The 27,470-nt window shown below is 48.3% G+C and overlaps 2 protein-coding genes across 2 annotated transcripts; both read left to right on the top strand.

Moving 5' to 3' along the window:
• Window positions 1–283: 283 nt before the first annotated feature.
• Window positions 284–3,332, top strand: LOC136455151 (protein Rf1, mitochondrial-like). The gene is made up of 3 exons (XM_066455294.1): window positions 284–485; window positions 1,393–2,093; window positions 3,057–3,332. Exons 1-3 carry the CDS (start codon window positions 284–286, stop codon window positions 3,330–3,332), a joined length of 1,179 nt encoding a protein of 392 aa, XP_066311391.1.
• A 20,633-nt stretch (window positions 3,333–23,965) lies between these two features.
• On the top strand, window positions 23,966–25,635 carry LOC136453124 (NDR1/HIN1-like protein 13). Its single transcript, XM_066453698.1, has 2 exons — window positions 23,966–24,073; window positions 24,563–25,635. The coding sequence occupies exon 2, from the start codon at window positions 24,596–24,598 to the stop codon at window positions 25,487–25,489; it is 894 nt and encodes a 297-aa protein (XP_066309795.1). The 5' UTR covers window positions 23,966–24,073; window positions 24,563–24,595; the 3' UTR covers window positions 25,490–25,635.
• Window positions 25,636–27,470: the final 1,835 nt, after the last annotated feature.

The raw sequence follows: 27,470 nt of genomic DNA, 5'->3' as shown, positions 1-27,470 counted from the left end.
CTCAAGCTGTTCGATGAATTGCTTCCCTACGCCAGGGCGGCCTCGGTTACCACCTTCAACCAGCTGCTCACCGCTGTGTCCCATGCCTCGAGCCGGCGCTCCTCCACCTCCGAGTCAGGGCTCGTCGTCTCCCTCTTCAACCGGATGATACGTGACTGCTCCATCAAGGTGGCTCCTGACCTTTACACCTACAACATCCTCATCGACTGCTTGTGACGCATGGGCCACCTGGAGAATGGCTTCGCCACCTTTGACCTCATCCTTAAGACGGGCTGAAGGGTGAATGACAGTCATCAATCAACTGCTCAAGGGCATCTGTGACGCCAAGAGGGTGGGTGAGGCCATAGACCTATTGCTCCGAAGAATGCCAGAGTTTGGCTTCACCCTGGTTGTAGTTTCATACAACACAGTCCTCAAGGGTTTCTGCAATGAAAAGAGAGCTGAGGAGGCACTTGAGCTGCTCCACATGATGCCCGATGGTCAAGGTAGTAGCTGCTCACCAAATGTGGTGTCATACAACACCGTCATCAACGGTTTCTTTAGTAAGGGTCAAGTGGATAAAGCTTACTGCCTGTTCTTTGATGAGAAAATTGGCTATTTGTCATTGCAAACAATGGGCTACGCAAAAGATTTTGTTGCCATAATCCCTATTTAGTTCCTTTGTTAATATTTATTCGGATCCATAAGCTGAGTATAAATGAGTTCATCTCACACATGCATAAATTGAGCCTAAATGAGTTCATCTCACAAATCTATAATTTAAGTCCAAACGAGTTTATCCAATATGTAGCTTTCTCTTTCGTGTCAACACTTCTTTGGTGCAGCTGTAGTAGGCACTCTCTCTGGAGTAGCGGCCATAGATTGGCATCAACTTCTTTGGTGCATCTAGCCTGCCAAGCGCATCGGGCCGCGACGAGTTCCTCCGTGGTCGTGCCGACGGCAGCCGAGGTCAGTCCGAGTTCCTCCATGGTCGTGCCGACGACCACCGTGGTCCCGGCAAGCGCGGGTGACGGCGTGGTGGCGCTGAGCATGGGTGGTTGTGTGGTGGCGGCGAGCGCGCCCGTCGGCAGTGCCGCATCGCGGTCGCCCTACATCGCGTACGTCTAGGGCACGCGAGCGGCGGTTCTTCGTTTGCGAGCGGTTTCGTACGATGCGAATAGTCTCGATCTCATCTTTTCACGTCAATTAAGCAGAAGGGCAACAACCTCTTTTTAGGTGAAAGGGATTCCCAAAAAATATGAACAAAGGAACTAAATAGGGATGATGGCAACAAAATCAAGGTACACATGTTTAGGCTGGCAATTTTGCGAAGTCAATTTTTCATATGGCAATTTTGCGAAGCCCATTTTTTGCAATGGCAAATAGATATTTTTCTTGTTCTTTGATATGCAGGTGTTTCACCGAACGTTGTGACATACAACATAGTAATTGATGGCATGTGCAAAGCAGAAGCGGTTGACAGGGCCGAGGGCGTCTTCCAGCACATGATTGTTAAATGTGTTAAGCCAGACAATGTGACGTACAATTGTCTGATCTATGGATACCTCTCTATAGGACAGTGGGAAGAGGGGGTTCTAAGGTTCAAAGAAATGTCTGCATGTGGTCTTGAACCAGATGGTTTCACTTATGGTTTGCTTCTGGACTATCTATCCAAGAATGGAAATTGTAGTGAAGCTCGAAAATGTTTTGATTCTATGATTAGGAAGGGCATAAAACCAGATATAACTATATATGGCATTATGCTTCATGGATATGATACCAAAGGAGCTCTTTCTGAAATGCATGATCTACTGAATTTGATGGCAGCAAATGGTATTTCACCTAATCATCACATCTTCAACACTGTGTTCTGTGCATATGCTAAGGAGGGAATGATAGATGAGGCGATGCATATATTTATCAAAATGAGGCACCAAGGGTTGAGTCTTGATGTCGTCAGTTATGGAGCATTAATAGATGCACTTTGCAAGTTAGGAAGAGTGGATGATGCTGTGCTCCAATTCAATCAGATGATCAATGAAGGAGTGACTCCTGGCAATGTTGTTTTTAACTCCCTTGTTTATGGACTCTGCTCTGTTGACAAATGGGATAAGGTTGAGGAATTATTTTTTGAAATGTTGAATCAAGGGGTTCGCCCTGACATCGTATTCTTCAACACAATATTGTGTAACTTATGCAGAGAAGGGTGGGTCATGAAAGCCTGGAGATTCATTGACTCAATGATATGTGTGGGTCTAAGGCCTAATGTTATCTCATACAATACATTAATAGATGGCCACTGCTTAGTTGGTAGAATGGATGAAGCAGCGAAGATACTTGACGGTATGGTCTCAGTTGACTTGAAACCTAACATCGTTTCCTATAATACATTGCTTCATGGCTACTGTAAAGCTGGTAGGATAGACAATGCATACTGTCTTTTCCAAGAAATGTTAAGGGAAGGAGTTACGCCTAGAGTTGTGACTTATAGTACTATACTGCATGGTTTGTTTCAGACGGGGAGATTTTCTGAAGCAAAGGAGTTGTACCTCAATATGATTAAAAGTGGAAAACAGTGGTCCATTTGCACATACAACATAATTCTAAATGGGTTTTGCAAAAACAATTGTGTTAACACTACTATAGATTGACTTATCACTATCGCCACTTTCACTGTCGTAGCGATAGAAGCGACGGTGTGATACCTCCACCGTTAGTTGACCGATAGCAAGGCCTCCTAAGGGAGGAAACCGGTAGTTGAAACTGCTACTAGCAATGGGTTAACGGTAGATGCGCCAGTGGTATTAGGGTTGCATTTCCTCCGTCTCATGAAAAGCCAGGTCGACTAGGATACGTGTTTTGGCCGGCGGTCCAAAACTAGCGTTTGGTCAACCGGCGGTAAAAATTCAGCGTGATTGTTGAATGCCCTCAACTTCCAAGGCCATCAAATCACCATTACTTTCACTGCCTGAAGCCAAAGAGCCATAACCACTGCTCTACTTATTCTTCAAGACCGGTGCCCTCTGAAACCACCCCTCTTTTTCATCCATCATCCCCTTCTCTTCTAATCTGCAAAGAAAATGTTGGAAAACCCCATCAAGTTTCTAAGCAGCTCGTTGTCCAGCGAGGACGACTTGCCAGCCCACCAGTCCTACAAGGAGGACGTCTCCTCCGATGATTGGAGGTCTTCTGATTATAGTCTTCCATGGAGCTCCGAGAAGGACGACCCGAAGGAGGACGAGGATGACGCCGACGCCAACACAAAAGACAATGATGACGACTCCAACGACTTTGACTCCGACTTTGCCTTGCCTCCTCACAAGCAAGCAAGGCGTATGTTTAGATTAAAGTAGTTTATAATTAGTATAAGTAGTTTTAATAGTTTAGGTTAGTTATTTTGCTTCCGGACAAGTACTCGTCCAAATTGTATCTATATGTTACATATATATAATGAATCAATGAAAAAAATTCTATTCGCGCAGATTTGATCTCTTCAATGCCACCTTTTTATATGAAATGCAAAGCAAGTTCCCAAAATGCCAGTGCATGGATTTGATCTTTCAACGAATGTTTTTTTATTTTTCTATATATTTGTGAATGAAAAGGGAAAAAACTATCATGTACGGTTGCGGTTGTTTCTAGGAGAATCTAAAAATAGTTTAACCACTGATAATCGTCGTATTATAGCGTTGGATTAGTGTGGCAATGGTCGGCTTAATACGGACACTATTTAACTTATCCCGTGTGTCGTGGGGTCAAAACCGCGACAAGCATGTTGTTTGAGTCGGTGTCAGAGTACGGGGTCTCCGGTGGCTCGGGTGGACTCAGGAACACAAGAATCACACAGAGAAGACGCAACTGTTTATCCTAGTTCTGGCCAATTCGATCCCTACGTCCAGCAACTGATGATCCTTGTACTCAAGAGCACCTAAAATCTAGGGGGTTACACCAGAGTATAAAGGAAGAGAGGTTTGGTAGGGGGTTAGTTGGGTGCTAATCCTAAGGTTGCCTCACCACTGGTGGAGTCTCCCCCTCATCGATGAGGAAGGAAACGTCGGGATGCGGTGGAGGAGAGGCTCTCGGTGACCGTCTCCAAGTTGCCCCGCTCTTGGTGCAGAGCAGATGCGGATGGAATAGAATGGAGTGTCTGGTGATCGAACTCGCATCCTTCCTCCTCTAGGTCTAACCTTATCCCTTATATAACAAGATAGGTCAGGTACAAGGCAGTTTGGGAGTTCTAGTCTATGGTCTACGTGCGCCAGAGTCTAGGAGGGGCTTTCAACGGTACGCCGTGGACCATCGAGGTGTCTTGGAGCTAAAGAAGCCTGGGCGTCGTTCGGTTGCTCAGTTTTGACACTCTGCGTGTTAAGTGGTGTCGGCTTGGACCGGCCTCCCCCAAGTGAGACCTTCTGGAGTCTTCTTGGTGGTGAAGGAGGTCAGCTCTAGGGCTGATGCGTGGGCCTAGAAGCCCTCGAAGGCTGCGGAAGCTTTGTCTACTTGTGTCACGTCCTGGACATGACCTTGTCGAAGGAGCAGTTGGTAGGGGCACGCCTAGGGAGCGACGCTAGGGAACCCCCGAGCATCGGTAGACTGGGGCTTGTCTTCTTTTGCCTAGGCCTTGGTTGGCACCATTAGCCGGGCAAGAGCCAAGGACCGGGCTTGGTCATGCCGTGGATCAGGAGCCCAGGGCTTGGGGAAGCCCTTGAGCCCTAGGCGGAAGCTACGGTCGAGTTAGGCTCGGCTAGGTCTCTTTGCCAGAGGGTGCCCACGAGCATGCCCATTGGGCATAGCCCCTGAGCCCCTGGGCGATCCTCGAGCCCTTCGTGGCCTCACCTGGTGTTATGGCGATGAAGGGCTGAATTCAATCTTCTGGTGACCGAACCCAACTTAGCGGGGATGGCTTTAGCTAGCGAGAGTGTTGTGCCCTGCTTAGGGTATTCTCCTTTAGTGTGATGGATGGTGCTTGGCTTTCAAGGCTAGGCGAAGATGATGCTGATCCCTTCATGAGTCCATGTCGCATGGGTCTTCGACTTGAGTGAGAGCTTGGTGGACTCATCTAGGAGTTGTCGACTATAGGCTTGGGGCACCCTCCTTTCTGACCAGAGCATGCCGTGGGTCGAGTGATCAAGAGCGTTGGGCTCTGGCTCGGGGCCGTCTGATCATCCGGAGCTCCACGCCCTTCTGAGGGCTACGATAATAGGTCACGATCCTCTCAAGCCGGTCTTCTGGGGCCGACCATCTATAGCCATAGATTGGGAAAATGGGAGCACATTGAGGCTCGGATGGAGGCCCTTGTTGGGTTCACTGCTCAGCGGCTCCCGACCCAACTCTAGGGAGTTGGTTGGTTTTGGGGGGATGCGCCACCCGAGCGTCTGTTGACCGGGGGGGGGGGGGGGTCGGACTGCTCCATCTAGGGAGCTGGCGCAGCCCCCGAGGCCATTGTGGGGCCTTCTTGCCAGCGGAGGGTGAGGCTTCTGGGCGCATCCCATCCACTGACGCCTAGCGCAGGCGGTTGATGGCGTCTGGGCCGTCGTGCCTGGTGGAGGACTTATGATGCACACGCGCACCCCCATGCTATCCTGTCTCATTTGGGAGATGGGATGTCGGGGCCACGTGGAACAGATCTGGTGCACAAAGGAGCCATGGCACTTGGTGCACGTGGATCTGATCCATCGATGATAGCCGGTGGGCCTAGGGGGAGGTGGATCCCCAAGTCCCGTGAAGAGGCGTGCACAAAGTAGGCTACATGTCTGGGCTGGCCCGTGTCCACACCTACATGCTTGGGTTATAGAAAGGGTCAGATTGAGAAGAGAGTGGGCGTACCTTTCTCTCCTGCTTCCTCATAGCTTCTCAGTCCGAGCGCCATCGCACTTGCTTGCGCCTCCCCAAGGTTGAGCTACAATGGCGGAGTGGGACACGTCGAAGGCCGAGGGCAAGATGTTGGAGGTGGCCTGAGCATGGTTGATTCTCCCCCCTCCGGATAGGATCTGCCAGATCCGGAGGTGGTGGAGCCCGCGCCAGGGGAGTCGCAGGTCATCTCCTTTGTCCCCTTTCACCTCGCCGGGTTTAGGGTCCCCACGCATCCGTTCATGGGGAGGTTCCTTTGCCACTTTGAGCTATGGCTTCATGACCAGACCCCACATGGGGTGGCACACCTTGTGGTGTTCGTCACTCTCTGTGAGTGCTACTTGGTCACCGAGCTCCACTTTGACTTGTGGAGGCAGATCTTCCGCCTAAACCTAAACAAGGACGGCGACAGATCTGTGCAACGGATCAGCGCCGCCGCCTTCCAGCTGCGCAACAATCTAAAGTCGTGGTACCTAGAGCTTTCCTTCCCTACCTTAGAAAAGGGATGGCACCAAAAATGGTTCTACCTCTTTGACCCCTCTAGGCCCCTTTTGGCCTACTCCCCAGACCGCCTAGGGCCTACGATGCCTTCGTCTTGGAAGAGCTTGCCAGAGGGGCCTGCCCTTGAGGTCGTCGAGGGGCTGCTAGGCTAGATCACTGCCCTGAAGGATGTTAGGCTGACCGGTCAGGCGGTGCTCCGGGAGTTCCTGTTCCGCCAGATCCTCCTACTGATGGCGAGGCCAACCCCGATGTGGGAGTACATCAGGGCAGGGGACCCATCTATGGTGGCGAAAGGCAATCTTCTAGAGGAGTCTATGGTCGGAGTGGTGTGGATGGTGCTAGGATCTGCGTTGGGGGAGCCGGTGGTTGGTGAAGGCCCGGCTCCCTTCTCGATGTATGAGCTGAGGCCCAACGACCTCCCGTATCTAGGGGAGGTCTCCATTCCCCCTAGCCCCAAGGGCCAGGGAGCTAAGGCCACCTCCAAAGGTTCTTCTTCACCGTTGGGTGGCACGTCCCTTACACTGTCCTTAGGGGAGTCACCAGCCGCCTGGTCCACCAGGAAGCGCCCCTGCTCGAGTTCCCCTGGGGCAGGGGTGCCTTCGTAGAAAAGGCATTCTACCCTAAGGCTCTCTTTGAGCGGTAGGTAAGAGTCCTCACCGGCTAGGACGCCCCTTCCTGGAGGTGGCTTGTTCATTGCTTGATGACGTGGATGTTGACTTGCAGGGAGTCTTCCTCGGCGGGGGCTTCGGGTGGTGCGGTGGCTTCGGTCCGACCACTGGTGCTAAAGGTGCACCGCCGCACGCTACTGCCGCCCCGAGTGAATGGAGTGACGATGCTGGACGCCACCGCGGTAGGTCGGTCATTGCGGCCCCAGCGCGCCAGGTGAGATCTGACGCCACGGGAGGTGGCCCCCACTCAGGGAGCTTCCCCTCCGAAGCGGAGGTGGACCAGGAAGAAGCCAATGCCGCTGGCCTCCCCCCATCCTCAAGGCATGAGGAAGCTGGCTCTTCGTCGATGGCTGCGCTAGCTCCCCTCGCATCGCCGGCAGGGGGGCCCATGCTCTGGACGGTGGCCCCAAGGTAGACACGTGGTCAGAGTTGATGAAGTGGTGCAGCGCCTTCGACGAGCTGGTCGCCTTCTTCTATGACTCCTTCATGGTCCTTCATTGTGATGGTAGGTCACGAGGGGGAGTTCATCGACCTTCAGTAGGGGATCTATGACTCCTGAGGGGTGAGTGTTAGTCGAATGAGCCTAACGCTGTGGTCGGCGCCGTGATCTTGCCTGAGCTCCTTTGTTGGCATTGTCGTAGGTACTGCTGGAGTACTCCCGGAGGAAGTCAGACCTCATCCGAGAGTAGGAGAAGGTCGCCCTACAGGTGCTCCCTAGCCCCTCCGGAAGGGGCAGGAGGTCCCTGCCCGCTTCGTTGCCCAACCCTTGTCTTGCGCTTGGTGAGCGGGTGATGGCGCTGACGGAGGCGCTCATTCGGGAGCGTGACAGCGCACGTAGCACCATTGTAGGGTCGAGATGGCAGACTAGAGAGGGGTGAATAGTCATTTCTAAAATTAAACGCGTTGGCTAACCGACATAAATACGGAATTAAAATTAACGGTCTAGCCAAGACTACACCCCTCTATCTAAGTTCACAAGCACATTATCAGGATCCTAATTAGGCAACAAAGGTGCTGGCCTAGCTAGAGGTCACCTAATCAATTCTAGAGCAATGTCACACAAACCTATACACTGGTACTTTGCACAACCGGGGGAGCTCTTACACAATCTAATAAGCAAAAGCACAAAGCTCCTAAGCTCACTAGCAATGCTCAATAATAAGAAAACTAATGCCAAAATAGAGAGCGCAAATTACTTAGCTACACAAACTAAGCAATGTGACTAACAAGGTTACTCAAACCAAATTAGTCACGCAAAGGAGCTACTTCTATGCTACACAAGTAAGAAGGTAACTAGCAAGCTACACAAGCTAACTAATTACAAGAGCAACTACACAAGCACAATGTAAATGAAGTAAATACAAGCTTGTGTAACGAGGATGCAAATCAACGAGAAGACAAGGATGACGTGGTGTTTTTTATCCCGAGGTTCACGGGCTTGCCTACACGCTAGTCCCCGTTGAGACAAGCTCCAAGGTTGCCACCGGTCCTCTTGCTAGTGGTGACCCGCAAGTCACATTCTCACACGTGGAGTGCTTACCACAAGCTCTAGCACTTGACCCTACCGGACCACTTGTCGTCCTTCGTGTCTCGCTCTACTAGAGTTGCTCTTTACGGCTCCCGCGGGGTGAGCACAATCCCCCTCACAATCACTTCTCCGGAGCACCGCACAATCTTCTTTGCGTGCTTCGATGGAGACCCCCACCAAGCCGTCTAGAAGGTGGCAACCTCCAAAAGTAACAAGCACCACCGGCTTGTAACTCGATCACCTAGTGTCACTCAATGCAACCTCACAATGCAATCGTACTAGAATCACACTCACTCGTAATCGGATGCAACCACTATGTGCACAAGTGAGTTAGAGGCTCTCCTAGTACTCCCCAAGCATGGACACTAAAGTCCTAAGGGTGCTAAGTGTGTGCCAAGGCCGGCCACTCACTCATTTTATAGCCCTAAGGGCTAAAATAGCCGTTACCCCCTTCATCCTGATTTCTGCGCACTGACCGAACTCACCCCAGAGTCCGGTCCACAGTCCGGTCGCTCCTCATGCACCACGTGTACTAGCCATTCGAAGATGACTGTTGCTCGCCAACGGCTAGCTCCTGCATGCTCATACTCCTGACCGGACGCACCTAGGTCCAGCGACCGGACGCGCCGAGGCCGAGTCCGGTCACCAACGCGCCTCTGCACAACTGACTGGACTCCCTTTTCTCCTATGACCGGACTCTTCGAGTCCGGTCACTTCCAGAGAGGTTCTAGAGAGCTCTTTTGATGACCGGACACGTCAGGTCATCACTGACCGGACTCTCCGCGAGTCCAGTCGCTCCTGGACGCGTTAAAAACACTGACCAGACTCGCAGGTACTGACCGGACGTGTCCGGTCACAGAGTCCGGTTACATACCTTTCAGCGCTAAAACAGCTATAACTCTTGGCTCTGAACTCCGATTTCGATGATCTTGGACATTTTGGAAAGCTTATTCAGAGGGCTACAAACCCACTTGCATATTTGATCCAAACCACAATGGATCAATGCAGAATTCCAAATCAAGAGCCATCCTATAGTTTGGAGTACACTGAAAAACCTCTCTCTCTTCTCTAAGTTGATCCAATTCAACTCCAACAACTTCTCCTTTGCAAATGTGCCAACACCATCAAGTGTACACCATCAAGTGCAAGTGTGTTAGCATTTTCACAAACATTTTTTAAAGGATTAGTCACTTAATTCACCACGCCACTCGATCCTAGCAGCGTCGCAAAGTTAGATCGCTCAAGTAGCCAACAAATGAGTGTGACATAAGCAGGGCAGTCCCTGTCTGAAAAATATCGTTTTCTCAATGAAGCCAACAACTGAGTGTTGAAAAAACTTGAGTTCAGTTTTCAACAGTTCTGATCATCTTTATGGGACATTTAAATTTGGAGTGACTATTCTGTGTTGTGCTCTAACTTTCTTGGCCATGCTTTGTGGTATTCTTGTAGAGAAATGTTCTCTTGTTACTGCACTTCACAATCAAGTTTGTCAACAGGTAAAATAATTGTGTGCAGTCCTAGTTAGCTTGACAGCAGGAATCAGTTGTCAACAGGTAAAATAATTGCGTGCAGTCCTAGTTAGCTTGACAGCAGGAATCAGCTGCATGTATTGCATAATTTGTGAAGAAACCCTGCCCTAACCCCCCCCCCCCCCCCCCCCCCCAAAAAAAAGTTAGCAGTGTAAGATATTTGCTTTGTTTTTACCTCACACAAGCTATGTTAAGAGTTAGTCCTATACATATTTGTACAAGACACTCCTGATTTTTTTTTCATCTCGTAGTATCCGCCTTTCGTATGCTGTGTTGATCATGAGTGCAACTGTGCATATAGCGCATCTCTGCAGTTCTTTGGAAATGCTGTTAGAACTTTCCCCATTCCTTTTGCAGTCAACACACCTCTAATATTCTTCCATTGGATTGAAATGTTTAGCTGGGTTAGTTGCGGGAGATGTCTCTGTACTTATTTAAGTGTCCACTGCACGAGGTACAATGAGTAATTAGCAAGAGAATTCCCTGCATGATGACCAAGTGGTTGCGTTGTAATTGAGTTGTACTCGATGGTTGCACTTTAAACATTTCCCATTAGATACTTCACCCTGTTCGCTTGAGCTACTTTTCAGCCATGGAACAGTGTTTTCCTCTCACAACATTTCAGCATAAGCATCAGTATAATCCAAATTTCAGCATAAGCACATGCTGTTATTGGGAACGTACCTTATGATTGGACACAGGATGATTTTAAAAAATGCAGTGGTAAAAGTTGGTCCAGGATATTAAAAAATGATCTCAATAAGGTATGGATAAAATGCTAGGATTGTTCAACATCTTTAGTGTGCATCATTACAGTTGGTTTACTCTGAATGGCACCAATATCAGATAGCAATAAGGGTTGTATGTAATCTTTGAGACAACACAGTGTATTTTTTGGGTACTTTGTCATGTAGTATTGTTCTGAAATGATTTCCAACCTGAAGCCCAAACATGCAGAATCTGGACCTGTTTCGAGATTTCTAACAGTATTTTTGGGATCATTTCACCAAACTAAGTAGTTCTCCGGAGTTCTGAAGCCCAAACATGTAGAATCTGAACCGTTCCCATCCTTGTAAGATAAAATAGGAAAACAAGAGAAGCGCAGTATAGAGTAGGGTATTCTTTCATTTTCCTGCATTTCGTGCAGGAAATAAGGCTTACATCATACTCGAACTATCCCATGCCTAATTGGGCAGTATTTATCCCTCCAAAAATCACCCAAAAAAATTAATTGAGCAACTTGTTTTTATCTCTCCAAAATTCAATTGACCGGATTTTTTTTCCTGAGAATTCATCAGTTGAGCAGCTTTATTACAATTTTCATTGAACAATCTCACGGACAAGGCGTGCATAGCTGAAATTATGCTCGCAAAACTGCAGAATTAGTCTCATGTAGGCTTCACACACCATGGAGAGGTCTCCCGTGGCTGCTCCTCCAGGAATTGAGGAAGGGTTCTCTAGTGCTCTCCTTCAGCTATATGTAAAGTTCACTGATCTCATCATCTTAAATAAGTGATTTTCATTTTTCATAGAAAGACAGTAATATATAAATCAGCCATGGAAAAATTGTCTGCGGACTATGCATTGTACTTATGCATATGATCTTTTTTTAGAAAAAAAGCATAGTGTGTTCTAAAAGAACGGAGTAGTGGGCATTTTCCATGGAGGAGATGCCATGGTTTCATTTTTTTTTAAGAAGATGCCATGGTTTCATTGAGAGTGTCATGTCCTGCTTTGTTACCTTTTTCCTAGTATTAGGCAGCTATTGGGTGATACAGTGATACTGATCACGCAACAGCACTGCAGCAGGCACGGCGTCCATATCAGGGTCTACCTGTTTCTCATCGAGTCATCTCTGAATTTTGTTATCCATTTCATGTATCATGTCCTGTTATTTCCTACACATTATTTTGTACTGTATTCCGCCGTGGCACAATTTGTGACATTATGTTTTGATGGTTCATGCTTTTGTTACCAGTGATGAATTTAAACCGTGTACACAGAATGTGCACACGATCGATCTAGAGATCATCTATTGGTCGGTCTATTTTGTCACATTCACCATAGAATCCACACAATACCACTGCTTAAGCAATGATTTCAGTTACCTGCAAGTTACGGCATTTGAGTGCAGAACAAGATGAAAAATGTGAGGGTCCATGATACTAATATACTATCTGCTGCATCTATATATGATTGCTTGGGCAATTATCTTGACATAATGAACTGGTTTATCTCTGGGTTGGCATCGTGGACCAGCACGACGAGACGTGCCGATGCCGACGCACGGGCGCAGGCCTCGCCGCCTCGCCGGCTGCCGGCCGCGCGAGCGTGGGGCGCATTACTCGCGGCCTTGGCCGCTGGTGCGAACATTCCTGGGGCACCTGACCTGAACACTTCGTACAGCAGGAATATTTGACTGCAATCATAGTCATAATCATAATATAAAGAACTCGCTCTCCTATGATCGGCTACGTGTTAACCGCAGCATAAATGAAGCCAGCACATCGCTGTGAAATTTTTGCATTTTGGTCCCTTTTGAAAACATTTTTTACAAAAAGACCTATGCCAAAACGTTTGCTGAAAATAGATCATTTTTAGGCGTCTTAGAACATGACGCCAAGGTATTATGGTCGGCGTCGACTGACACGACGCCGAGGTCTTGCCACGTCACGGACGACCCTGGTCGACGGCGACACGGTGGCGCATGGGGTCCGACACGTCGGCGTTGTGTCAGCCAACGCCACCGGCCCAACCTCGGCGCGGTGGGACTACACGCCGAGCTATTGGCACCATTCGGCGTGCAGCCCAGGCGGCCCAACAACGCTTCGTGGCCCAATAGCTCGGCGCGGGGTCCCTTAACGCCGAGCCACCAGACTCGGCGCGGCCCGACTCAACGCCGAGGTCTGGACTCTTAAAGCCGCGCCGCGGCCCCCTTCTTCTTCCTCCCTCCATTCTGAAAGCGCCGGCTCTGCTCCCTTCATCTCCCCCACGCCCCCACGAAACCCTAACCCCCAAATGCGACCCTAGGTGCCCGGATCTCGTCTCCCGAAGCTTCCTCGAGATAATGGTCCCTCTCCTCCTCCAATCTATCCGCGTAGATGTGCTTGCATTGTCTCTAATCATGTGGAATTATGGGTGTATGGTGTTTTGGTATATGTGTATTTGCATTTGCAAAATATATGGCTTAGGTTGATTGAGTGAATTGTTGTTTAACTGTTTTATGTGCTGAACATGTTAGGTTAGTTTGGTTTCTAGTTATTTTTGTCATTATGGTTCTTTGTTTATTGTAGATGTCATTAGGGTTAGTTATTTGTTGGTCATTAGGGTTAGTATGTATTTTAGTTATTTGTTGGTCATTAGATTTTAATTTTTTATGACTAGAACGTTTTGCCAAGGTACTCCTCTTTCCCTTATTTCATTTCATCCATTTAGATTCGGTTGTTTGTGTTTTTTTTTTTGAACTTGGCATTATAGGTTTGGTTCATGTTCATGTCATTCGTGCAATGTATGGTGGTTCAAATGATTGAATGACCCAAATGTATGGTTGTTGTTGTTGTTGTTGTATATGTTCTGGTTTATAATCATTGAGTTAAATTTTGTGTTTGTTGAGATTCAAATTTGCTTAGGGTTTGTAATGAAAAGCTTATTTGGGAGGTATGGTGATTTAGTGTTAGTAGCTTTACATTCGTTGCAAGGTACTTTGAATTGATTTTTTCTACGTAATGTTAGGATGCCAAGGCGTGGTAAAGCTCGTATTCCAAGGTAATCCCAATGTTTATTCATTATTTATGCAACAAATAGAAAACCCTAGGTTTAGGTTTGGTTCTCCGTTAATATGACTAAATTCTTTCAATTGTAGCTATGGTCGCCAGAGGATAAATCCCTACGACCTAAAGCCTCTCCCTGAAGGTGTTCCTCGACCCATGTGCTTTTGTGGTGATCCTTGCAAGGTAGACATCTCTGAAGATGACAAAACATATAGACAGAGATACTGAATGTGTCCCAATTATGCATGAAAACCTACAAAGCAACAGCGCCGTGCATCGATTGTGAGGAATTTTTATTGTGTGTTAATTAATTTTCTTGTGATATTAAGTATTGCTTATTTATTTGTTTTGTAACAATTTGTTTTTCTTGCAGACCGTTCCACCACTGTGTGACTTTGAGCAGTGGATTGACACTGAGATCAAGGAGTCAGACAAGCAGCATCTATAAGGCCTGAAGGAGTGGGATGCGGAGGTTAAAGAGAGGTTTGAGCAGAGACACAGACAAGAGGCTATAGAAAAGGAGCATAAGGAAGAGGAGGAAAGGAGGCGTGTTGCTGCGTACATGGCGAGTTGTAATGCACTATGCTTTTATTTCAGATGGTCTTATGCCCTGTACTTCGTTAACTATCCTAGGACTGTAGTGCTACTGTTTGTATCACTGAAAATGCTACTTGTGCTGTTGCAGTTACTGAAAGGGCTACAAGTACAGTTGCAGTCAATGAAAAGTCTATTTGAAAACTTACTGAAAAGCCTAGATTCGTTTACTGTTGTATCCGTATACGCAATGAATTAATATCAGAGTGATGTACTGCATTTAGATGAAGTGACAAAACACAGGTGTAGCCTTTTTAGATGAAATGACCAGTCATGGATGTAGGCTTTTCAGATGAAGCATCTAGCCTTTGCAGATTCAATAAATGAGTACGCACACAAGTTTTTTGTCAAGTAGCATTCATGGTGAACCTGCCTTCATCTCTATATATAGTGCTCCATGTCTTGCTCCACATCCACACAACTTGTTTTCTGGTTTAGTTTTAGCAAATGTCGAGCGGAGGTTCCTCGAGTGGAAAGGGTTTCGGCGGAGGGAGAGGAAAGGGGGTGAGGAAGGGACCTCCGATTGTGTGGGAGGGTTCTCTGGGTCCTGATTCTTTTGAAGAACTAATAGAGGAATTTCCTTTGGAGAGGAAGAGTGACTTCACCCATGAGAGACCTCTTAGATCATACGACAAGCGCATTGAAGATTGGCCAAAATGCCGCCACGGTTTGGATTGCGTTGTGCAGATGTACAATGACTGTGACGGTGGAGGCCGTTGTTTCTTCAGATGCCCGCGAGGATTTGTATTTTCTTTGAACTCTCTCCTTTTTTAGATTTGCATTTGGTTTGTAGTAGTACTTATTGGTAGATGGGTTTTCAGGATTCAAGCTGTCCAGATAACTGTGGCTTCACTAGATGGGTCGACCCTCCTCCTATCTATCCCCATCAATAGTATATCACATATCTATAGGGACGCATCTTTGACCTAGAGTATGGCCCTGGAAGTGGTAACAGGGACAAGTCGGACGACGACAACAGCAATGATGCAGAGGAGGCACTATGCAATAATCTGTACTGCCAGTGCTCGTACCATAAGAAGCACGGGCCTCCTTCTCCACCGCCACCGCCACCGCCGCCATCAACTGGAAGATACTATGGGAAAGGCGCAACTCAGTTCAAGATGTGGGAGCATTATTAGGACCAACCTTTGTTAGTCAATCCGAATGTGGAATGCTTGTATGAGTTGTTCTTTTCAATCTCCTAAGGCATGCTAGGTTTAGTTTGCAACATGCCATTGTTAGTTTTCATGTGAGTGTGTAATCGTAGTACCTTTGCAACGTCTGTATCACTTGTTTCTTTCAATCCCCTAAGGCATGCTAGGTTTAGTTTGCGACATGCCATTGTTAGTTTTGATGTGAGTGTAATCGTTGTGCATTCGCTATTTCATAAATTGCAGTTTACCTATCTCTAAGTTTCATGTACTATGGTTGATTCCCAAACTGAAAAAAGATTTGTCTCTCTCTAAAAATAGGGGATTGAAATCGAACCAACCTTCGGTTTTTCCTGCAGGAACAAACATAAATATAGCATGTCTACTCTTATTAGTATAACTCGTGTTAGTAGAAGAGGAATCGTTGAGAAAGATTTTTCATTTGAATCATGTAAATAGGATTTCAACCTATACCAAAGGTGCATACTCTTATGATTTATAGGCTCGGCGTCAAGTCGGACGACGCCGAGGTAGATGACCATGGCGTTGATTCGGCCCACGCCAACCCTAGGGTTTGGCTTGGCCGTTTACGTGAAGTGTTGGGCTGAGGCTCAGCGTCGAGTCGGCCCACGCCAACCCTAGGGTTTGGATCACCATGACCCATGCCGAGATCGGACAGCTAGGCGCCGAGTCGAGCCACGCTGACGTTTGGGCCATGGGAGTCGTCGGTCATATTACACGCCTACCTCGGCGTTTAATATTTTCACGCCGAGATTAATGGCTCGGCGTCAATTTACGGAACGCCAAGCTTGGGCACCTCGTCGCTTCGAGGCAAAGGATTCTAGTATGCACCAGGGGTCGGCGTCAACTGACTAAACGCTGAGGTTCCCACCCTTGGCGTGTGTTCAATTGACGCCGAGCTCCTGGGTTCACCAAAAAACAATGAACTGAGCATACACATAACACATAATACACAGAATACATGACAGAATACATGAGCATACAGAATTTCACATAACAAATGACCACACCGACATACACATTCATTCAACATCCATACATACATAAGGTCCAACACATTCAACATCCAACATAGTCCAACACATTCAACATCCATACATAGTCCATACATATGCTTCATCAATCATCCAACATAGTCCAAACATAGTACAAGGTCCATACATAGTGCATTACATAAGGTCCAATGCATACATAGTCCATGCATAAAATATAGCATATGAAGTCTTTGGATCTTTTAGCTCGCTCCTTGTCTAATGCTCCATCATTTTCTCCTTGTCTCTCTTTTTTCCTATAGTAGTCCATTTTCACAACTTTTAGCGGATATTGAGCTAAGTTAGAAACCATTAATGAGACTACCTTCACATAGCTATTTGGTGTTTGCTAAAATCTGAGCCAAGTATCATGATTACCATATCAAAAGATGTACCTTAACGTGGACGGTGAGCATAACGCTTTCCCCTCCCAAACGGATAGGTACCTGGAGTGTACCTGTCCACTGGTCTGAGCGTCCTCTGTGGACGTCTAGAACCGGAGGGGCCTTGAGTTCCTTGGGGTGCATCTTCAAGCTGGGACATGCCAATCTCATCATACTCATGCTCATAGTACTCTCCCTGTCCTTCATCATCTTCTCCCTGGTGTTCTCCTTTATCATCATAAGGACCATGTGAAGATGAAGTCCCTCCAACATGTGCAGTAGAAGGTCCAGCACCAAGCTGTTGTGGGACTGCCATATCCAGGGCACGTCTACATCCAAGGCGTGTAGCTACCTTTCGGAGGTGATGCATGGCACGCTGCATTTTAAAAGCACTATTAGTAAGTGGGGTTGGTCGCAAAACTATATAAAGATGTAACATCAACTGAATGATAGGAGACTACCTGAATGTACTATCGTAACATGGAGGCCTCATCAGGATCGCCCACAGGAATCATCAATGCCCTTCCTTGCTCGGCCACTGTCCTCATTATCTCCGTGCTCTATGCAACAAAAACAAGAATTTAAGTCTCCATCACAGTAAAGACCTTAGAGATGGAAATAGTTGTATCACTTACAGCTCTGGCTAACGCAGGGGCGATCTTAACTTGCCTGCCTTCTCGGGTAGCTTGGTCATATGGGTTGTTGCCCTCATCCTCGCTCGCAATGTCAGCAATGTCTTGCTCTGTCCAAGCAGGCCTCAATTGAAGCCTTGTTCGTTGACCAAGCCAAACAAGGTAATCATCGAATGCCTTGTCACGATGGATGGCGTGGATGCCCATGTTGTTCTGCTCCATCAACATCCACTCATCAATGTAGCGCTGGTGCTCCAGCTGCCAGTTGGTGATCTTCTTCTTTTTTTGTCTGCTGAACCTGCAAATTTTACACCATAGCGGCAATATGAAGGCCTACTCAATGATTCATTCATGTGAAACGAACAAAATATTGCATGTTACGTACTTGTGGAGCTGCCAACCGGTGGAGAAATCCTTGGGCAGAGAAGGTTGTAGCCTACCAAACTACTGTGCTACACGGTGAGGGAGATGGTACTCCACTGCATAGAAACAAATAAGGGGGGTCCTCATCGTCCAGACGTCCTCATCTACCATGCACAAGGAGCTCAAGTTGAGATCCGTGACTTGCCTCCGCCGATATGGGCGCCATTCAACCTGTACACAACGTCGTCATCAACTAGTCGACTCTCAATTTGTGCACATATCCTCGATTAGGCCAAAAGGGTGGGAAACTTACATGCTGTGGCAAAAGGGTGTCTAGCTCGTTGGTGAAGCTGATGTACGCGTGGCGTGACACGTGGTAAGTTCTATGGGCTCGCTCGTAGAGGTGTGCCACGGTAGGGGCGACAACTGCGTCTCCTTGAGGAAACCAAGGTTGTGGGGGATCAAGCTAATGCGGTCTCCCAACTAGAAGCCTTTCCCACATCCAAATCTACAAAAAAGAGTGGAAACTTGCATGTTAATCACTTTTGTTAAGAAAAAACATTGAATTGTAGTGGAAACTTGTACAACTTTGCTTTATTACCTGCAACAGTGTGATGCACCCTGACATTATAGCGTGCGCGCCTCTAGGACAGCGGCAAGCCTCGCAAAGCTGACGGTACAGGAAGGCAAGTATAGCTGAGCCCCAACTCCTATTGCCGGCATCCTCCCAGTTCCAAAGGCACGGGATGTACATCTAGGACGCCGTGTCTCCAGTGCCGTCAGGGAAGAGAACCGTACCAAACATGTGCAGGACATAGGCCCAACAGTAGTATGTCACGGTCTGTGCGTCTACGTTGGGTGGGCACTCCCGAAACTGCTGACGAAGCCACCTCAGGGACACCCCACTGCTGCGCCGTTTCTTGCCAGCCTCAACTGCCGCTAGGGGACGTCCCAAGAAGTGCTCAACCCGCTGCTGCCATCCTTCAGACTTCATGTCTCCTGTCACTGGGAATCCTTGGATTTTGACTCCAAGGATCATGGCAACATCCTCGAGAGTGACCGTCATCTCCCCACACGGTAGGTGAAAGCTGTGTGTCTCCGGACGCCACCGATCTATCAACGCCGTCAGCGCCGCTGGGTTGAAAGGTGGCGTGCCTCGATGACAAACATGAGCAACGGTAGCAAGGTTTGCCAGCTTTAGGAGGGGCGTGTACCTCTTGTCGTAGACCATGGTCGTAGAGGCCTCATGTGTCATTGTCCTCAGCACATTCAAAACCTGCAAAAAAAAGACAAGCATGAAAAAGTATTAGTTCATGTCACTTTATAAAGAGCATGGACTATAGAGCAAAAGATGAACAATGCATTGTTTCATACGAATTATTGAATATACCTCTCCGTTCTCGATCCTCCGAGCCCGGTGGTGCTTATCGAACCTTGGATCAAGAAGGGGGAACCGATCCATCCTGCAACATAAGGAATGCCAAAGCATTAGTATAAGTTAAAGCATGTATATGTGGTACGAAGTAACATAACAATAAAAAAACAAAAGTAAACCAATGCACTATTACACAAAGCAATTCAAGTAGCTAGCTTGGTGGATACCTATTATCTAAGTAGTTCAGGACATTTTCTCTTATTGTGGCCCGTCTTATGGCAACCAGAGCAACGACTCTTTTGGGTGTCCTCTACAAAATGTGTCCCAACCTTACTCGTGGTTGATCTACCTTTCGTGGCTCGGTCCATGTCCATCCTAAACTGCTTCCGCCGCCTAGGTCCTCTACTCTTCCAGAGTAAACCTAGATCAGCCACATACTTGGGGCCATCATAAGTAGGCCATTGACTCTCGTCAAGAAATGGCTTGAACTGAGGATTCCAGGTGCTCATTAGGTTCCTCAAAGAGAACTCCGTAGCCATACGGAGAGGGACCTCAGCGTCAACACGTCTAAGGCGACAGACTGTAATCATGTGGGAGCAAGGCCTATGGTATATGGTCGGTTTTCCACACGTACACTTGTTCTCATTGATCACTACTTTATGTTTTCGAGCACCCCGGTCTTCACCACCAATGTTAGTTCCACCACCCTCTAGAATCTCATATCCATGGTTGATTGGATCGAAACATGAACCCTTCTGTCGTTTAGACTTTTTCTTTGAGAAAGCTAGTTCCTGAGATGCTAAAAGTGGCCAAGCTTTGTCTGCTGTCCATAGAGACCTCGCATGCTTCTTTCTCGAAACGAACCAAGCATTCAACTTATAGAAGGTGAATGAGGCAATAGCAGTCACAGGCAGACCACGACAACCTCTTAGAAGGCTATTGAACATCTCTGCCATGTTACTAGTCATGAAGCCCCATCTCCAACCTCCGGTGTCATATGCAAGTGACCACTTATCCTTCGACGCCATCAACTCGCTCAAGAATTGCCTGCCATCAACATTTGTGGCTAACTTCAGGGCATCTAGCTTGTCTTTAAATAATTGAACCTCTTGCTGCCTGCAAACCTCCTCAAATAATTTGAAGTTGTCCTTTGTGTGATCACGCCTTATAAGATTCTGAGCAAGGTGTCTGGTGCACCACCGGTGATATATTTGGCCGTAACCAGGAATCTCTTGTTCTACGGCATTCAGAATGCCAGCATGCCTATCGGATATCACACAAACATCACGTCCCAGACCAATTACCACTTGTCTTACTAGCCTGAGAAACCAAACCAACTATCCGTGTCCTCCTTCCGAACAATCGCAAAGGCAAATGGCACAAGCTGGTCTTCTGCATCTGTCCCAATACAAACAAGCATTGTGCCTTCAAATTTCCCTGTAAGAAAGGTCCCGTCAATTGAGACGACAGGCCTGCAATGCTTAAATGCTTCGATGCTCTGCTCGAACGCCCAAAAGGCCCTTCCAAATACCTGGCTACCATTCCTTGTTTCACCCTCCTTAGGTAAATACTCGAAGTGCATCCCAGGATTTATAGCCCTCATTGCGTTCAACATTATAGGGAGGCGCTCATAAGCTTCTTTCCAATTTCCAAATATTATTTCCAGTGCACGCTGCTTTGCCCTCATGCTTTTCCATACTTGACATAGTAATTGTACCATTAGAAGATGATCTCAACCAACGCGGACACCGTAATGGTTGGCATATGCTTCACCATGGGGCATAACTGCCTTGCAATGAACCTAGAATTGAGCTGCAGATGGTTCTCTTCTGCCTCATCAGTGGCACAAACATGTGGTTGCTTCATTGAGGTAATCTTCCATTTGCCTGCCTTCCTCTTCCTAGCACATACTCTCCAACCACACTGTTGTTCTTCACAAGCAATAGTGTATCTCTTCTCCTTGAATGAATTGATGACCCTAAAAGATCGGTTGTGTACAATGGAGTACTCTTGCAACCATGTTTTCAACTCATCCATGGTAGCAAACAATATGCCCTTCCGTATGATGAGGCAACCGCTAACATCAGGCACTGTTGTATCACTTGGCCCACCATCAGCTACTGCCCTGTGACCATGGCTAAGGTCCTCGAAATCACCAACTAGTGGATCTCTCCAAGGCAAGGCCCTAGATAATATCTCTATTTCCCTATAATTGAGACGACCAACAGGGCGATCGTCATCAGAGTATTCGGCTATCTCCTCTACGAAGGATTCATCATCTTTAGCTATCTCCATGTCAAAACGGTTCGTAGCCCTAGCATCACCAAAGTATTCTTCACCACTAAGATCATCTTCGTCGCTAAGCTCATCCTCAATAGAAAAGTCTCCGCTAGCGTCGTCCAAACCTTCTTTTGCATCACCAATTACATAATCATCATCCTCTTCATCACTATCATGATTGCCCTCACCATCGACAACCGCATTCTCCTCCTCATCTCCACCGCCCTCAAACCAACCTCCATCACGCTCGAGCGATCCAAACACTTCACCACCACCGTAGCCTAGTTGTGTGACAAGTATTTCTTCTTCAGACAAAGGACCATAACCTATGTGAGCGGGGAAAGATGGGCATGCTTCGAAGTTATCATTTCCTAAGCCGGACTCCTTACTTACTACTAAATCTAAAGATCACACTTCTGAGGCCAATACAACTGCCTTGCAATCATTCCATTCAGACTCGCTTGTAATTTTGAGCAACCGCTTGATCCGAGGACCATTCGACGACCCAACATCTATGACACCTTCAAACTGAACATGCACGTCTCCTTCATTCCAGCCTAACTTAACCTTCACTCGCTCCACTAACTGGATCAAAGATGGTGTTTCAGAAAAAATCAACAACTCCTCACACATGTCCAGAAATTCCAAATTATCATCTCTTGTTCTAACAATACGGCCTCCATGATGCAACCTCACTAATTTATCCATCTACAGCCATCACACAACAAGTAGTGTCACATATTAATATATCATGCGAGTTTCAATCCAATAAGTAGAAACTAAAATATATCATTTCATCTTTTTCAACCCCAACAACATAATCATTTCTAGTCATAAAAAATTGAAATCTAATTTCCAACAAATAACTAAAATACATACTAACCCTAATGACCAACAAATAACTAACCCTAATGACACCTACAATAAACAAAGAATCCTAATGACCAAAATAACTAGAAACCAAACTAACCTAACATGTTCAGCACATAAAACAGTTAAACAACAATGCACTCAATCAACCTAAGTCATACATTTTGCAAATGCAAATACACATATACCAAAACACCATACACCCATGATTCCACATGATTAGAGACAATGCAAGCACATCTACGCGGATAGATTGGAGGAGAAGATGGACCATTACCTCGAGGAAGCTTCGGGAGACGAGATCCAGGCACCTAGGGTCGCATTTGGGGGTTAGGGTTTCGTAGGGGCGTGGGGGAGACGAAGAGAGCAGAGCCGGCGCTTTCAGAATGGAGGGAGGAAGAAGAAGGGGGCCGCGGCGCGGCTTCAAGAGTCCAGACCTCGGCGTTGAGTCGGGCCGCGCCGAGTCTGGTGGCTCGGCGTTAAGGGACCCCGCGTCGAGCTATTGGGCCACGAAGCGTTGTTGGCCGCCTGGGCCGCGCGCCGGATGGTGCCAATAGCTCGGCGTGTAGTCCCACCGCGTCGAGGTTGGGCCGGTGGCGTTGGCTGACACAACGCCGACGTGTCGGACCCCATACGCCACCGTGTCGCCGTCGACCGGGGTCGTCCGTAACGTGGCAAGACCTCGGCGTCGTGTCAGTCGACGCCGACTCTCATACCTTGGCGTCATGTTCTAAGACGCCTAAAAATGGTCTATTTTCAGCAAACGTTTTGGTATAGGTCTTTTTGTAAAAAATGTTTTGAAAAGAGACCAAAATGCAAAAATTTCACCGCATCGCTTGGTTACGTGTAGCAGTCTGATCCTTGACCCGCGTGGTCCACTGTCAGGCGCGTTCTGAGCTGTGTAGCAGCTGGCCGTGGCCAGCAGCCGCCCGAAACGCTTGCCAACGAGCAGGCTACAGCTTGTCAGCTTGCAGATTGGTATGCTACGGTGCTACCGTGGGCATACCTTCACTGTGAAGCTATTCAGCCACTAGTACGAATACTTTTTGTAGGTCTGTCGTCTAGCTTGAGGAGGAGCCGAGTTACCGTCAAACGGATAAGCCTGCCATTGGACGATGGTTGTGAACACGCGTGGCCTGCCGTGCGTGCGCCCAGCCCAGTGCCGATGGCTCCCAGATCAGATCAGTCCAGGCCGGTTCCTTCGTTTTCCTTAAACCTGTCGCCGCGCACGACACGGTTCCAACTCTTCTTTCCCTGGAAAACACTAGCACCGCAACCGATCGGTCGGCGATCGCGTCGCCTGGCCCCCCGTGCCCGCGCATCGTATAAAGTCCGCCCCCTTCGCCCCCAGACCTTTGCCGCCTCTCCCGTCTCCGTCTCCCCGTCCACACCTGCTCAGCCCCAGTTATTCACCAGCTTTACCTCCTCGCACGTCCGCCGCTTCCCGCGTCGAGGCCGGCCGCGCGCCACTCTGAATCCCCAAGACACTACACCGGGCAACCTCGAGAAGAGGCATCGGCAACGACGAGCACTAGTAGTCAGGCGGGCAAGGTACACGTCTCATTCGCTCTCATCTTTGGATTGATTTGCCCTCTGCGTTCGTTTGCGCGTGATGAGCCAAGGTTTTCTCGTCGCACACATCAGTTTGTAGTCTCTCGCACCGGATTTTGTCGACGGCGACAGGCAAGAGCTGCCAGTTGCGTCGTCAATGATGTCTGTCCTAGGTGCTTCGCTCGTGATCTGTAGCAGTTGGTGGTTCTTGTGAGTTGTGACGTGTAAAACTTTCTTCCAAAAGGCGAAATGGCGGTAGGAGAGTTTATCTTATCTGGGTTCTGGAGAGTTTACCCTGGGACTTGAAACGATCAATTTGTTGCAACCAGCACATGGCATTCCAAATTCTCGTTACTACTGCAGAACACGGCATGCTTTAGATCTTTTTCTTCAAACAACAACAACAACAACAACGGATTCACAGTTTCACACCGTTGAGTGATCATTATGGCCTCATTATAACCCCGCGCGCGTGTGCATTGCATGCAGATTGATTCGCACGAGCGCCTCGAGGAGCAGCCGATGATGCACGAGAATGGACACGGGCACGGGCACGGCCACGGCCGTGTCCACCCGGCGTCCTCCAGCTCCGACTTCTCCGGCGAGATGAACCAGTCCGTGTCCGACCCCTCCTCCAGCCCGCTCTACAGCTTCCACTTCGAGAAACCCGTCCCGCAGCATCCTCCCCCGCCGTCGCAGCCCGGCACGTACGTGGTGCAGGTGCCCAAGGACAAGGTCTTCCGCGTCCCGCCGCCCGAGAACGCGCGCCTCTTCGACCACTACACCCGCCGCGCCAAGCGCCGCCGCGGCCGCTCCTGCGTCCGCGTCTGCGCGTGCCTGCTCGCGGGGGCCGTCGCGCTCGCCGTCCTCGCCGCGGCCCTCGCCGGCGTCGCGTACCTCGTCCTCAGGCCGAAGCGGCCGGCGTACACGGTCCAGGCGCTCGCCGTGTCCGGCCTCGCCGGGCTCGGCAACGACGCCTCCTCGTCCCCGGGAGTGTTCTCGCCGGGGTTCGACGCGACCGTGCGCGCCGACAACCCCAACGGCAGGATCGGCGTGCGCTACGAGGGAGGCCGCGTCTCCGTGTCGTACGACGGCGTGCTCCTGGCCGACGGCGCGTGGCCGGCGTTCTACCAGGGGCCCCGGAACGTGACGGTGTTCGTGGCTAAGGCGAAGGGGTCCCGGATACGGTTCTCGCAGCGCGTGCGGGGGCAGATGGCCGCGGCCGAGCGGCTCCGGTCGGTGCCGTTCGACGTGGACGTCGAGGTGCCCGTGCGCCTGCAGCTCGGCAAGGTCAGGACGTGGGCCGTGCCGGTGCGGGCGCACTGCACCGTGGCGGTCGACAGGCTCGCCGCCGACGCCAAGGTGGTGTCCAGGTCGTGCGACGTCAAGGTGCACCTCCTGTCCTGGGGGAACTGATTACATGAGCAAAACAGTTCTTATTTGTTTTAGGATGCATTTTTCCTCATTTGTAAGTTGGTTTGATCGAGCAATATGGATCATATCATCGTAATATCATGTCATGGATGCTGCGAAATTGTCTTGCGACTTGTGCTGCTGGTGAGTTGCTCACCTGTTCTTTTGCTCAAGAGTTGAGACTGAGGAAACCGTTGTTTGTAGTTGACTACTCGTGTTACGTTGCACCTGAACAACGCTATTGAAAACTGACTGTGAACACTTGGAACTAAATACACGTCTTGGCGACACGATTTCCAGTTGTAACTTCACTTCCAAACATTGCCTGTTGTGTTGGTGGCATGATCACCTGAATACGGGGTAAATCTGTCAAGTAAATTGACTCTAATGTTTTGTCCAGGTACAACTCAAATTTGCACCATGATCTAAAAGTTTCCGCTTAATCTACACGGCACTAAAGAGTGTTTCTTGCGCTCCGCGCACACGATTCGCTGTCCGTCCGATGTCGCTGACCAACGCTCGATTCGACGTGCTGGGCTGCTCAACGCAGCATGCGTTTCGCTGGGCCTCTTTTTCCTCGTGCTCCACAACCTCGTGCTCGAGGCCCACCTCGATTTCCTGGACGCATTGAAAACTGCCCGGGCCGCCCACTTTGCCGCCAGCGTCGACCCAGGCACATTTATTCTTTTAGTAGGGGCAAATATATCTTATTAGACCATATTTTACTATTTTTGTTTGATGTAAATTCTGTGTTCAATTAATGAGTGACGAGCGAGGTGGCGGAAGACAACCGAATGGAAAGAGTCGACAACCGGGGCGAGGGGCACCCCCCCCCCCCCCCCTCCCTCCAAAATTGCCATTAGGGTGGAGGCGACGATAGTAGGAGGTGGGACGGTGAGGTCGCCAACGGCCAAGATGGTGATCGAAGCGGTGGTGGTAGGGTAACATAGTGAGAAAAAAGGTTGAGAAGGTAAAAAAAAAAGAATGCAGAGGTTAGGGAAGGATGGGTTGCGACAACGCTGTTGTAATGGATGGTGGGTAGCGATAAAGGTGGGCAAGGACAGTAGATTTGATCTCGAGGGAGTGCAGATAGAGAGGGAGAAAGAAGAAAACATAGTAGATGTGGGAGCATTGGCATACCCATATATATGTAAAATGTCCTTTGATCGTATAAATAAATGTACAGCAAGATAATTCTTCCTTCTTAGTTTTTAGTTTTATGATGGATCTTTTTAAAAAACTTTGTACACTGTACTCTTATTTTCCTTAGCTATTGAAGACTATATATATAAGTGGAATGCTCGTCCTCTGGCAAGGAAAAACTCAATCCTGAATTAGACGCATCGGAAGAGTCTGAGGGCATAGGTGAGCCTGACAACAGCATCCGAATGATGAATTTCTGAAATACCGAAAGCATTTCGATCCATCCATCCATCTCCAATGCCAGAACAAGGAATGGCCCAAAGAGCATTTCTGCTCTACGTACTTATAATTCAAAATGGGTTTCCAACACAATACCTATAGCCTCCTACACAGTATCTATATGGACGATCTATTTTAGGTGCTGAGAGAGGTATAACATAAATCTGAGTATCCTCTCTTCTAGAGACCCATTTGCAGAAAGATGTATTTTTTGGGTCTTGTTGTTAGAGAAGACCAAAAATAAATATTGAATCCTTTGTCTATAGTGCTACCAAAAAAATGAATAAGTCTTATATTTTGGACCGCGGTTGTTGGAGAGTCTAAGACCGGTTCTTGGTCAATTCATTCTGGTGAATCGTGATGTCCGGGCAGCTAACTTTAGTAGGGCCATCCACGTGGTGGCCGCGCCCGGCTTATCGTCCAAATCTACACCAGTGAAATTGTCGTGAGCTTTGTTATTATTTTCTTTCCTTGCTTTTGCGCTTCAATGCTGAGATCTGCATATCCGCTTCCAGTTCTGAATTTCTGAACACATTGTTGGTGCGCCTCCACGAACCTCAAA

The sequence above is a fragment of the Miscanthus floridulus genome, chromosome 5 (genome assembly GCF_019320115.1).
Source record: "Miscanthus floridulus cultivar M001 chromosome 5, ASM1932011v1, whole genome shotgun sequence".
Taxonomy (NCBI): Eukaryota; Viridiplantae; Streptophyta; class Magnoliopsida; order Poales; family Poaceae; genus Miscanthus; species Miscanthus floridulus.
This window is presented reverse-complemented; position numbering and strand designations above follow the sequence as displayed.

Coding starts and splice junctions, on each gene's coding strand:
- LOC136455151 (XM_066455294.1), top strand. CDS start 284: ATGACAGTCATCAATCAACTGCTCAAGGGCATCTGTGACGCCAAGAGG. Junction 486..1,392: donor CATGATGCCCGATGGTCAAG/GTAGTAGCTGCT, acceptor TTTGATATGCAG/GTGTTTCACCGAACGTTGTG. Junction 2,094..3,056: donor CTGTTGACAAATGGGATAAG/GTTGAGGAATTA, acceptor TAATCTGCAAAG/AAAATGTTGGAAAACCCCAT.
- LOC136453124 (XM_066453698.1), top strand. CDS start 24,596: ATGATGCACGAGAATGGACACGGGCACGGGCACGGCCACGGCCGTGTC.